The sequence below is a fragment of the Eptatretus burgeri genome, chromosome 17 (assembly GCF_056783735.1).
Source record: "Eptatretus burgeri isolate ZD-2024b chromosome 17, Ebu_testis_v1, whole genome shotgun sequence".
NCBI lineage: Eukaryota > Metazoa > Chordata > Myxini > Myxiniformes > Myxinidae > Eptatretus > Eptatretus burgeri.
The window spans coordinates 59490554-59504869 of NC_140977.1; the positions used below are offsets into that span (position 1 = coordinate 59490554).

At 43.7% G+C, this 14316-nt stretch overlaps 1 protein-coding gene and 1 long non-coding RNA gene across 23 annotated transcripts in view; one reads left to right on the top strand and one right to left on the bottom strand.

The window, feature by feature from the left end:
- The first annotated feature begins 218 nt into the window (after nt 1–218).
- Nucleotides 219–6171, top strand: LOC147010253 (uncharacterized). The gene is made up of 3 exons (XR_015053067.1): nt 219–417; nt 5695–5821; nt 6035–6171. It is a non-coding gene; the product is annotated as an uncharacterized LOC147010253 (long non-coding RNA).
- Nucleotides 2232–14316, bottom strand: part of LOC147010254 (uncharacterized) — a 158064-nt gene continuing 145979 nt past the window's right edge. For 19 of the 22 annotated variants that reach the window (XM_085863183.1, XM_085863184.1, XM_085863182.1 and 16 more), the window contains 3 exons: nt 5700–5756; nt 4727–4783; nt 2232–3811 (listed from right to left, as the gene is read on the bottom strand). In XM_085863183.1, coding sequence (XP_085719309.1) covers nt 3063–3811; nt 4727–4783; nt 5700–5756 — 863 coding nt within the window. In that variant the 3' untranslated portion in view covers nt 2232–3062. The remainder of the gene's footprint in view (nt 3812–4726; nt 4784–5699; nt 5757–14316) is intronic. The other 3 variants (XM_085863176.1, XM_085863166.1, XM_085863173.1) reach the window with 3 other exon arrangements.

Sequence of the window (14316 nt, forward strand, 5' to 3'; positions counted from 1 at the left end):
GTATTGTATCTAAACTGGTACAATCACCACATCCAAAGGTCACAACAGGCTCGAGCTCCGGCCTGGGTTCCGATGGTTCGCGCACTCTGTGACCGCTGCCCCCAGGGCAGCTCATCAAACATGATGCCCCCAGAACCACAAAAACTTTCATCAAACGCATCGAGCTGAGGTAATCATGCATATTCCAAATTACAACCGGTTTTTCTGTGAAATTAAAACCTACCCGACAGTCCGTCACACCACGTGATCGGATTGCTTTTTTGTTATTAATTAAAACACAAGATGAGTAAAAAAAAAAACAGCACCAATCAAGGTGAAAACATGAGGTAAAGTAGCGATCGACACAAGAGAGATGCTTTCACGAGGACTTCCACCGACGAACTGAATGAACAAAGCACGAAGATGCGGGTCGAACAGGTGGGGGAGACACGTGAACAAACATGAACGCTTCGTTGTATTCAGTTTTTGTTAATGTATTCAGTTTTTAGGTTAAAATTCATTTTTCATTGATAAGAGACTACGGCAGCCGCACGAATAACGCAAGCCCATCGTGCTCCCTATGTACGGTCGACGTGGAACACAACTACGTCACAACTACGGCATGTCGAATTGCTACGGCCAACGTAGAAATGAAAAAAGTTATAACTCCGCGTTATATTTCCACGGCGACCCCTACGGCCTGTAAAAGATAGCCAAACGGCGTAGGGCCACCCTGAGGCCACCGCAGAAACTCTGCGGCCGCTGCACGTTTGTCAATCCAGAGGGCGTACGGCCGTCGTATCCTCGCCGTAGAGCAAATGTGACTTAGGCCTAAGGATTCGTCACTCCTTTGGTGTCGTTTCTCTGGTCTCTGTTTAAGCTCCGACTGAGGCGAGTGATCTCATCGTGAAGGACACATTCTATGCCACGCTTGAGTCTGTGGTTGATCAGTGCCCCAGGTGAGATACTCTTCTAGTGTTGGGGGATTTCAATGCATCGACTAGGACTGATGGGGATGGTTATGAGATATGTTTTGGTCCCCATGGGTCTGGAACTGTGAACTACAATAGCACTAAGTTCCGTGACTTTGCAAGAAGTCATGGACTTCAGGTGGCTGGTTCATGGTTTCAGGGCCAACAGGCTCATCGCTGGACTTGGTATTCCAACGCCAGTGGTGTGGCAAAGGAGATTGACCATGTGCTCGTTGATGGTCACTGGAGGACGATCCAGAACTGCAGGGTCAACCAGTGCTCAGTTAATTACAGACCACAGGCTTGTTAGAGAAACTCTGGAGTTGCAGCTTAAATCCAGGAGATTGGTACCATTGCAGTCCATGCTGGATGTTGACAAGCAAAAGAATGAGAGGGTAGCTGAGGAGTTTCTGAAGTCTCAGTGGGGATTTGGGTGGGGGGGGGGTCTGGGTAATTTGGAGATTCCTGAAGAGTTGTGGAGTGCCTTCAAGACCACCATCCTTGATGTTGCGGGTGGATATCTTGGAACTCACCGCAGGACAAAGAAGAATTTTGTCTCTCAAGGGACACTGGATACCATTGACCAGTCTCAGGGCCAGGCTTAATGGCAGAGCCGAGCTGTTCAGGGAGTTGAGATGCAAAACTGTACGTGCGCCGAGCGTGGACAGGGAAGCTTATGTGTGAGGAATCTGTGAGGGGGTAGAACATCACCTATGGCCCACTATTTGAGATATTGTCCTGCTTGCAGGGATTACAAGGGATTCTCATCCTGCTTTTCAAGAGATTCTCATCACGCATTGCGTTCCTCCAAGCCCGTCCCTTGATGTACTGCAAGTTAGAGCTGAGGGTGGTGAGTGGTGGGCTCTTGCCAGAGGAGTCCGAAATGAAAGCCCGTTGGTCCGGTTAATTTGATCAGCTGTACCAGGCGGATCCACCAACAGTTGAGTTGCATTTCGGGGGTGTTACTATCTCTACTGCTGACCCTCTAATCAACTGTGATCCACCTTCGTTTTCCCATCATCTTACTACTCTCCATCTCTTCGCATATTTTATACCTCTGTGAACCCGAACGAATGCAACTCTCATACTTGCACGTTAATGCAATTCCTCCACTCCATTCCTGTTTGTTCATTCCCTCTCTTGTGCCCAAAGGTAGCTCCATCAGTTCATTGCCCTTTTATCATCCATTCTATCACCCTTCCATGAGCCTTGATGTTGAACAGAAAAAAAGAAATCCTCAATGAGCCGTGGATGTTACAAATCCACACTGGACAAGTAGAGTCGCAAGCAATCAAACGCAGTTGTATTTATTTGCACAAAATTTGACATTTGCAGGAGTAAAATGAAATGCACAAAAAGATAAGGGAATCACAGCGAGTCATTGAACTGCGTGAAGCACAACAGAGGGAAGAGAAAGAAATAGGAGAATCAAGATCCCGAATGGTGTAATTCTCAAACACAAGTGTCTCCTTCCCTTTAACTTACTTTGTCCATCATTTTTATTTATATGGCAATCTCGGTTCATGGAGGAACGGAATGACTCAAAGTAGAACCTGTTGAAACGTCCATTTACATACTACCGAGGGGTATGGGGGAGATAGATCTGCACAAGTAATGGAGGAAAAACACAAAATGAGAAACAATGGTACGGAGAGCAACACAATGGGAAAGAATGAAGAGATCTTGGCGTTGCATGGGTGAGCATACGAGATAATGATGTGCAGTGTATTTGAAAGACAAGTGATGAAAATGAGATTATGGACATTGGGATTCGACATTATGCCTTTATGTTGCACTGTAAATAATCAAAGGTTCTGTGCTAAATTTGTTTAATTGTGACAAAATGACGTCAGTATGATGATCAAACCAGAACATGGCACGAGTCCCAAAGCCATACTCTGCACAACATGACAACCTTCCAGCTAACATCCGAACACTGACCAATTGGAAAGGAATATGCAAATGTCAGTATTTGTCGATTTCCCTCAAAATAACAATCAGGAGGAAGTAGCACGAAGATCAAAGTTCAAACGGCAATATGACAGTAATGACGTGATGAAGCCATTTTGGTCCAAGGGTCGACAAAACACGTGGTCAGCATCAATTACCTTTTCACATCCCCCTTCTTTTCCTGCACTGGTGTGGATGATTATGATGGCGCTGAAGATGGGAGTTGTGTTTGAAGGTCATGCCACATTTTTTACATTGAAAAGGTTGTTCATGTGAATGAACACGAAGATGTGTGTTGAGATGACATTTTGCACCGAATGCCTTTCCACACATTTTGCAGAAATGGGATTTATTTTGTGGCCTCTGTGGCAACTGTGCCATCTGATGTTGTTGTAGATTTGACTTCCATTTGAAGGTTTTTCCACAGCACTGGCATTCAAAAGGTCTTTCATCGATGTGGCACCTGAGATGCACCGAATAGTGTGGTTTGTCTGCAAATGCCTTTCCACATTCTTTACACTTGAAGGGTCGTATTCCAGCATGAATTCTCAGATGTAAATGGAGTCTTTCCTTCCTTCTGAACTTCTTCCCACATTTGTCACACGTGTAAGGTATTTCCAAGACGTGTATCCCATAATGGCGATTGAGGTTACATCTGAAACTGAAACACTTTGCACACTCGTTGCACTTGTAGGATCCTTTGTTGGTGCGAAGGTGGGAAGGATACTTTTGGGTTTGTTTGTCCATTTGAGTTAATTTTTCCAAAAGTACCACACATTTTCTCAACTTCATTTGTTCTTTCATTTCCCCTCCAAGTTTCGGCAGAATTTCCTCATCGCTCCTTTTTCTCCATTCATGGTCATCACCAAAAACAAACTCTTCTTTCAACGTCTGTTTGATCAACCGTTGCTCTGCAAGAAAATGAACAAGCTCCTCAACACGTCCTCTTTCAATTGTGGAAGAGGTACAGGGTTAAATCCTGAGCAGGAAGGACCTTCAACTTCTCGATGCAAACACTCAAAAAGGGCACTGGTGATAAACCGATGGAAGAATAAAAAATAACAAAAGAGGACAAATGTGAGGAAATGAGGCAAGATGAAAAAGGATGGAAATTCATACGACACCGACATTTCAACCTCGTATTCATGAATACATTACCTCCGCCACTGAAAGTGGATGGATATGTTTTTTGTCTGTTTGTCTGTGAGCAGGACATCTCAAATAAGTTATGCACGGACCTCAAGGAAACTTGGTCAGATTGGGTGTGTGAACAGGACGAATTGGTTAGACTTTGGTGAAGATCCAGATTCGAGAATTTATTAAAGTGATTCTTCACCAATGAGAGATCAGGCCAAAAACAACACATAAGACAATATCTCAAAAAGTTATGGACGGATTCAGACAAAACTAGGTGGACACGTTGGGTGTGTGACACGGCCAAATTGATTAGATTTTGGTGAAATACGGATCTGGATATGAGAATTTTAAAAATTGTTTTCAAAGTCATTCATCACCATTAAGAGAGGGGTCAAAAATGATACACAGCACGATATTTCAAAAAGTAGTGTACGGATGACAAAACTTGGTGGACGAGCTGGATAGGTGACAAAAACAAGCTGATTAGATTTTGGCGTGTGACAAGGATGACTGGTCTCTATCCAGATTCGGCCTATCATTGGCATACAAAACGCAAACTGTTCAGCCTGGCGGAGGTATGCGCTTCACCAAGTGTCATTCTCGTTGTAATGAGAGAGGAAGGAAGACAGAACTTGGGAATGATAAGAAAGGGGGAACAACTTGAGTGTTGTGCTGCTGCTCCAGCTTACCTCGTACTTCCTGAAATTCTTGTTTTTCAGGGTCATGGTTCACAATAGTCGTCACATCTAGAGAGGAACAGAACTCACGATAAAAATGGCTGCCAGTGTCGATAAAAATGTGCATATCTCAAGGAAGTTTTTAAAATGAAAATTTGTTTCTCTTCAACTCTGCACATCCATCGTTCATAATGCTGGGAACGCAAGTTCAAACCTCATATATACTGTTGAGAGTTTTATGCCTCCACTGAAGACGTCGCTGGGGGAATCATTTTTCGGGTTGTCCGTCTGGTTGGCCGTCAGTCTGTCCTATGTCTGCGATAGGTTTTCGTTACCGCGATAAGATCCCTTTAGCCGTTCTGAAGTTAAGTCAAACTTGGTACAAGTATGTATGATGATGCAAAAATGAACCAATTATATTAAGGGGTCAAGAGGTCAAAGGGTGGAAGTCACTCGAGGTAAAAATTCTGTTATCACACGAACTTCTGAACCAGTGATGGGATTTTAACCAAATTTGGTACAAGTATATATTATTATGATGCAAAAATGAACCAATTAGATTTTGGCATTAAAGGTCAGAGGTCATGTCATGTAAAAATGTGATACTTGAGAACAGTTGAAGGGATTAAAATCAAACTTTGTACAAGTATTATGATGATGTAATAATGTGGGCGCAGGCATATCGGTCGACATCGTGACGTCAGAATGCCGTTTTAGTTATCATCTCCGATGTCCTTGTTCTTGTTAAAAGTAAGATGAACATCACATCATGGTTTTGTCCTGTGTCACAGATGGACAAACTTAAACACTGAAAAAAATATATATGCATATATTGACCCTGAACATATTAAAGATGTAATTGAGAATGGGGTGATAGGGGTTGGGGGAGTGAGGAAGACAAAAGAAAGAATGAAAGAGAAAATGTCGATATTCCTGTGTACGATGCTGAAATGACATGCTATTGGTTTTTCCTCCTCCAGCTCACCTTGCACTTCCTGAAATTCCCATTCTTCAGGCTCGGTTTTCATGATCATCATTACATCTGTGGAAGAACAGACCTTGCTACAAAAATGGCCACCACATGGGGACAAAATGTCAACAACTTCGGTATAGTATGTTTTTGATATTAAAACATTTTTGGTTGGGTTGTTTGTTCCAATCCAAGCGCAGAGTTTTGGTTTCTGGAATCTTGTGTAGATAAATTAGTGTGGTGTTCACGCAGGCAAGATGGGCTGAATGGCCTCCACCTGTGTTAGATTTCCTTGTAAATCTCAGGTTGAACTCTCAATTTCTGTGGTTGTTGGTTTATTGTCTCATCAGGTTCTTGGAACACTAAAGTCACTGACGATGCTGGTACGAGATGGAATGCAGGTATAAGCCTCTCCATGAACATGTAAGGTTGTTTATTACTGTGGGACATCATTAAATTTCGTGGATTTATTGATGAGGAAAGGGTAATCTATCAGACAAGCGATGTGGTCTTACATTGTTCAAGGAGACTGACAAAGTTGGCTCTTAAACATTTTGGAACTATTCACCAAGTTTGCTTGTACTTGGCGAGGAATGACATCCTGAGATGTTCGTGAATGATTGACAAATCGGAGAGGTTTTCAGCTCACTTTTTGAACAATGAACTCAACATTATATCATAAAAGCTAATAGAGTGCAACAAGTTTTTGGAGTAATGGTCAAAACATTTGAAGATGATAAAAGCCGTCAAAAAGGCACATGGATTAACCCTTTATACCTGCCATTTGGGGAGGCATCCTGCACATTTTTCCCAAGCCTCATAAAATGGCTTTATGGGACAAGGCATACATGCACACGTAAAAATAAGCTTTTAACTTCCGGTTCAGGGTTCCTCCACGTACAGGTAAATTCCAGAGGTGCTCTTTCCAAATGAATCAAAGCGAAGTTTTTCGAACCGGATCCATCGTGTTTTTCTGTCATATTTTCATCTCTGTGCCATTTGTATTTTCAGTGAAATTTTCCCTGATACATCGTTCCTTGATATTCATAGAATACATACCGTGCACAGTCTTGAGAAGGACTTGGTACGAGCCAACTCATGTTTTTCTTTTTTCATCTCTGGGCATTAAGCTTTGTTCAATTCACCATGTAATTTGTTAGGGGGTGGCGTCATGACAGTCATATGCGCCATATCAAATGGTACTGTAACATGGAGTAAAGTTTCAATTTCCTCTGTTGAAGTTTTTGATGTACACTCTCAACAAAATGCAGACACGTATGAGGTCCGTCTAAAAAAGTAACGGGACTGACTTCACAGAAATTTTATTCCAAAAAATATATTGAAATCACAGCTTGTCCATTTCAAAATAGTTTCCCTCCACTCTCACACACTTGTCCATCCTCTTCTGCCATGCTTCGATACACCCCCAGAAGGCTTCTTCTGGAATCCTCCGGAGCTCCGTCGTGGAGGCCATCAAAAGAGCCGTGCTATCAGGAAATCAGGTCCCCTTGATCACCCCCTTGAACTTGGGGAGTAGGAAAAAAAATCACAAGGGGCCAAGTCTGGCAAATACGGGGGTTGCTGCAGAGTTGGCACGTTCCTCTCCGCCAGAAACGGTCGGATGCTCAGGGCACTGTGAGCAGGGGCGTTGTCTTGGTGGAGCATCCAGGTGTTGTTCTCCCACAGATCCCTCCTCTTGTCCCGGAATGATCTCAGGAGGCCCTGGAGGATCTTCTTGTACACGTATTGATTTACTGTTTGACCCTGTGGTAGAAACTCGAAGTGAACGATGCCCTTGATGTCAAAAAACGCGATGAGCATCACCTTCACCTTCACCTTCGACATCCTTACTTTCTTTGGTCTTGGTGATGCCGGACTTTTGCACTGAGGACTCTGCTGTTTGTTCTTGGGATCGTATTCAAATATCCACGAATCATCGCCAGTTCAGAGTTCCCACTCAATCTCAAAAATGAAATTCCCTGACATTCCCTGACTGTGTTGGTAAAGATTCCCTGACCTTTTCAAACGTAAAAATTTATAAAGTTATTTTAGTCGGCTCCTCCTCCCCTACACCGACTCCTTTCCATCACCATTTTGATTTATACATGGTGTACATGCAATCATTTTCAATTCTTTTTTTTCTCTTTAAAATGCCAATACTAGAAAATTGTGTCCGCTTCATAATTTATTTGAATCTTAAAATATGTAGGCGTGCTTTAGACAACTTCTGAATACCATTTTTGTTGGGAAATTAAACTGATTCTTCATTTGGGTGTTAACTTCGGTCTTTTTGAAAATGGTCCAGAAAGTACACTTTCCCAGCTCGTACTAGCATTTTAATTTTTTTATTAATATAAAACTTACAAAACACAAATCATACTAATGTCAAACATGCCAGGTACCATGACTAGATCAGAATTATATCAGAAAAAAATTAGCAACATTTAGAACATCTAAATCTTGCAAAATAACAACGAAACATTGATATTGTTAATGTGACATTGCAGACAAGCGAGAACACCCGATGATATTGCAGAAATGACTAACAGACTACTATATTGTACATTTTTCTGCAAGCATCTGGTCCTAAAAATAGGGTTGGGCATACAACCATACTTTTTTTGAAAGGAGTGTTTTTTATGGCCAAATTTCACGCTGATCACGAATCCGTTGAACTTTTTGACATACGATGATGTCTTAGGTTGGTAAAATGCAAAAATTCAAAATGGCTACCAAATTTACCCACTTTTCAGGTAAAATTTGATAATTATGGCTTATTAGGGCATATAATATTAGGGTTGGGTACACATCGACTTTTTCTCTGTTGTCCCGTTGAAAGGAGTGTTTTTATGGCCATTTTTCACGCTGATCACGAATCCGTTGAAATTTTTGACCTTGGATGATGTCTGACTAAGACATTACTTACTAGGGCATGTAATATTATTACATGCCCTAGTAAGCCATAATTATCAAATTTTACCTGAAAAGTGGGTAAATTTGGTGGCCATTTTGTTTTTTGCATTTTACCAACCTAAGACATCATCCTGGGTCAAAAATTTTAACGGATTCATGATCAGCGTGAAAAATGGCCATAAAAAAGACTCATTTCAACGGGACAACAGAGAAAAAGTCGATGTGTGCCCAACCCTACTAAAAAGGACCACTTGTTGAACTTCTACGGTTAGGTGGGTACTCCTGTACCATTCCCTGCGGATGCAGGTACGTTCACCGCCGCAGAAGTGAAATTACTCAAATGTTACATGGGAAGTTGCAGTAACAGTCGAGATGTTATATACTAGAATTGCGAAAATGTCAATAACATCAAGCAGCGTGTGGAGCTTAGAATTATATAGTCGGCAAAAACTAGCAATTAAGGAAACAAATGTGAATTGTTTGAGTAACGTTATTACAATAGTTAACGTATACAGTATGGACAGTTGCTTACATTAAGTGAAATGTGAGTTTGTTACTTCTTTAGTTTCTGTAGTTCTGCTATTTCCATATCAACCTTCCGAGATTCAGTTGCTGCTTCTTCCATAAATTTTGCCTTTTTAGTCTGAAGCACTTTTATCTGCTCACATGCTTTCTTTTTAGCTGCAAATGCAGTCTTTTGATCGAGCTCACTTGTGGCTTTACGTTTACATTCCAGTGCTGCTTGATACCTGGCATGAGAACCCCTGACATACATCAATAGTGGCTTATCAATTTTCACAGAGGTGACTCCACCTTCTGCCTGCACAGCATCATATACAGTACGTTGTGCAACGAGTGAATCCTCATCTAAGTTCTCCACAAGCATATCAGAATTCACCGAGAAGCCACTTTCAACACTTCCATTGCCATGTGACAGTGTTAGCACCAGGCACACAACAGAAAATAACTCAATAAATTCGATATCCTGGCCAATTATGTCATAGTAGAAAGCATATCGTCCATCACAGCAAGAAGAGAATGATGAAAACTTTGTGCGCAGGTTACCAGAAGCCTTTTGACAGAGGTGAGGTTACCAGAAGGTGCAGGTTACCAGAAGCCTTTTTACTGAGTAATAACTCTCCCGAGCAGGTCTGGATCGTCCTCGAGGCGCTCGACAATGTCTTGGCAGACAGTGACTCTTTGCTGTTAATGGTCCTCGGACAACAGCATGGGGACCATCTTTGCGCACACCTTGCGCATTTTGAGATTTTCAGTGATGATGCTTCAGACAGTGTCCTTGTTGATGGAAACTTCCTCAGCAATCATCCTTACCGTGAGTCAACGATCTACGCGCACCATCTGCTTCACACGCTCAATGTTGTCCGCCGTTCTGCTCGTTGAAGGTCTTCCAGACCATAGATCATCTTCAACCTCCTCCCGTCCCTCTTTGAACGTCTTGTGCCATTCAAATGAAAGTGTACGTGACGTTTCTTCCCCCTGGACTTGCTGCAGCATCGCGAAGGATTCGGAAGGTGTTTTGCCAAGCTTGGCAAGAAACTTCAGATTGGTTCTCTGCTCACGACTCATGGTGCGATGACTCAGACTGGACAACATGTAAAGCATGACCTGCAAAAACTCACACAATGAGCACGGTCAACCATCACCAATCATATATATTGCTGGCATGTTGCGAAAGACTGACACAACCCGTTCATTCAAGTTATGTAAGTGGCAGCACACAGCAGGCTCAGTCCCTTTACTTTTTAGACGGACCTCGTACGTACGTGACCATTTGCTTAAGCCTGCGATTCGGTTCATGTGCATGGGGTTAAAAAAAAAAAACACTCAAAGAATGACTCTCAACAAAACAGAACAAGGTAGTATGGCACTCGGTGGAGAGCATACCTCCACCAGACTGAACAGTTTACGTTTTTTATCGTACCAACATGCTGGATAGAAATCAAAATTGAATCAGCTTGTTCTTGTCACCGAACCAACTCGAACCCACATTTGTTTTGTCATCACTCGTCCACAACATTTTGAGATAGCATGATATGTTGAGTTCCTAAAGAAAGTGGACACTCCATTTCAAAATTTTCACCTTTGTTGCCTTCTAGCCTAGACTTACATCACATGAAATCAGAATTTTTCCCACCTTTATTTACACATTGTAACCCACAACTTCCAAGTGAAAAACAAATTCTACATATTTCCAAAAAATAATTAAAAACACAAATCCAGAATATCTTCGTTGGATAATTGTCCACCCACGTTGGATAATTGGCCATTGTAAATTCGCTCTGGTGTAACCAATGACCTTCAAAATCACACACCAAGTTAATTGGCCTCCACACGTGTTCCGTGAACGGAACGAACCGCTTAAACGGTTTGTGTCCAAGCAGACCGCGCTGAGGTACGGTCTCTCGGTAGGCTGCCCGCGCGAATACTTAGGTATATCGATAATTCGGCGATTGACCCTGCCGCGCGCGGGTAGAATATTGACTAGGCCGTGGTGTGCGCTTGGAGCACACCCGTGACTGGTTTTCGGCGTTGTTCCGTAAAGTCGTGACTGAATTGTTAGATGTATGCTCGTGAATGTACCATTGACGTTTCCGACTTCCAGTTTTTCCCCACAATAGCCATTATGTCATGATAGAATGCTCTCATATTTCGTTGTGATCCCTGAAATAATGAAAGTGGAATCACACTCCACCCTACCTGTACTCCGGCATTCTTTACAACATTCGCCAAATGATCAGCAAGACCTCAGTATTGCTCCACTTTCAACCTTCCTTACTGAGTTCCAATGAAATTCAGGTTGTTAACTTCAACCTGCAGATACAAATCAATTGCCCATTGTCCCATCATCTCATGAGCTAACAAAGTCAGGTCAAGCCAGATCAGATCTATAACTTGGTGCAGGTACCATTTAAACCTGTACGAACTTGTTTCATGGTCGGATTGTCGGCGACGAAACCATCTCCCACATCAGGTTTTCTGGTGAGGAGGGTGTACAGATATGGACACCCAGCAGGATTAAAAACAAAACCTGTCAAAGGGCTGAGGAGCAACTTGTAAGCCAACGGCCATCCATATCTAGTGCACAACTGTGTCTGCGGACATCCTCCTGCTGTTGTGTTACTTTCTTTTTTAGGATTTTGTTGGCAGGATCTGCACTCCGACCACTGTAAAACCCTTCACTCTGCAAAACACACTAAAAATGCAAAGAAAACTGAAAACCCACTCCATGGAAGTCCTCGGGTGCAGCTGCCCTTCACAGGGCAGCTTACAGGATAACGGGATTGGGACAAAGCCTTCGGGACCCCCACTCTTTAATGAAAGGAGGAAAAACACAAGGTCACCTTCCCAGGTTAGATTGCGGCCGTGTGTGTCAGGCTAGTGCTGAGGTGTCGTCCACCAGACGGTGGAGTCCTTGCGTTAACCTGAGGCGGTCCCTTCAGGTGGGTGCCTGGAATATCCTATCCCTCAGAGAGGATGATCACCTGTCTGTGTTATCATCTAACCTCAAGTGTTTGAACATCGGTATTGCAGCATAGTGTAGTTGAGAGTAGAAAAATCGTGCAAATTATGATACAAGCATCAAATTTGGCATTTCCGTTCTGCAGGGCTTCCTGATCAAATCTGCCTGATTGGCCATTTGAAAATAAAAAAATTTTGAAAAATTTGAGAAAAAAAAATTCAAAAAAATTTGAAGTCACAGCTGGCTGAAATTCTTGAAGCGCAAGTGAACATCCCAGACAGAGAACCAAGGGGAGATGCAGTCATCATTGATGGCTCAGCATTTATCAATGCCCTACCTCCACGTACTTCAAAGATTTTTGATGACTATGCTAAAGAAGACATCATCCCAAAGGTGGAATCCTATGGTGCCAGATACGAGAGGGTGGACGTAGTGTTTGATGTGTACAAGAAGTCAAGTCTGAAGTCCGAGGCAAGGTCGAAAAGGGGGAAAGGAATCAGAAGAAGAGTGACAGGAACCAGTAAGACCCCAAGTAACTGGAGAAGCTTTCTTTGAGATGAGAGCAACAAGACTGAGCTGTTTCACTTCCTTGGGGAAAAGATGTGTGAAGCACAGATGACAAGCACAGTCATTGTCACAAAAGGAGAAGATGCCATTAGCAATACAAGGAAGTCACTGGATGCTGTCTCCATGTTGTCATGAAGAAGCTGACACTCGAATATTTGTACACGCCAGGGATGCAACGACGGATGGTAGCAAGTCCATTATCATTCAGGCTAATGACACTCATTAGGCTAATGTTCGTCAGGTCAGGTTCGATCTGTGACCTGCTACAGGTACCATGTAAACCTGTACTAACCTGTTCCATGGTCGGGTTGTCGGCGACTAAACCGTCTCCCCCACCAGGTTTTCTGGTGAGGAGGGTGTTTGGATATGGACACCCAGCAGGATTAAAAACAAAACCTGTCAAAGGGCGGAGGAGCTCCTTGTGAGCCAACGGCCATCCATATCTAGTGCCCAACTGTGTCTGGGGACGTCCTCCTGCAGTTGGGTTACTTCTTATTAGGAGGTTGGTGGCAGGATTTGCACTCCAGCCACCGTAAAACGCTTCATTCCGCAAAACGCAAAAACGCAAAAAAATCTGAAAACCCACTCCGTGGGAGTACCTCCTGTGCAGCTTCCCTTCGCAGGGCAGCTCACCGGATGATGGGATTGGGGCAAAGTCTTCGGGACCCCCAATCTTTGATAGGAGGGAAACCACGGGGTAACATCCCTGGGTCAGATTGCGGGAGAGTGTGTCGGAGTGGTGCTGAGGTGTCGTCCACCAGACGGCGGTCTCCTTGGGTTAACCTGAGGCGGTCCCTTCGGGTGGGTGCCTGGAATGTCCTATCCCTAAGAGAGGATGATCACCTGTCTCTGTTATCATCTGAGCTCAAGCGTTTGGACATCGGGATTGCAGCTCTCTCTGAGGTTCGGAGACCGGATTGCGGCGAGATAATGGTGGGTGGTTACACCTACTATTGGTCTGGTCGCTCTGATGGTTACCATACCCAAGGAGTTGCTGTAGCTGTGTCCAATAAGCTGACCCCAATGATAATTGAGGTAACACCGGTCAACGAGCGTATTATGAGATTAAGGATTCGTCACTCCTTAGGTGTCATTTCCCTGGTCTCTATTTATGCTCCGACTGAGGCGAGTGATGTTACCGTGAAGGACACATTCTACGCCACACTCGAGTCTGTGGTTGATCAGTGCCCCAGACGAGATACACTTCTAGTCTTGGGGGGATTTCAATGCATCGACTGGAACTGATAGGGATGGTTATGAGGTGTGTGTTGGTCCCCATGGGTCAGGAACTATGAACCAGAATAGCACTAAGTTCCTTGACTTTGCAAGAAGTCATGGACTTAGGGTGGCTGGTTCATGGTTTCAGCGCCCGCAAGCTCATCGCTGGACTTGGTATTCCAACGCTGGCGGTGTGGCAAAGGAGATTGACCATGTCCTCATTGACGGTCGCTGGAGGATGATCCAGAACTGCAGGGTCTACCGGAGTGCTCAGTTCCTCAATACTGACCACAGGCTTGTTGTAGCAACTCTAAAGCTGCACCTTAAATCCTGGAGAATGGTACCATCCCAGCCTAGGCTGGATGTTGCCAAGCTCAGGGATGAGAGAGTAGCTGAGGAGTTTGCGAACAGGCTGAGTGGACACTTGGGGGGTCTGGGTGCTTTGGGGGGTCC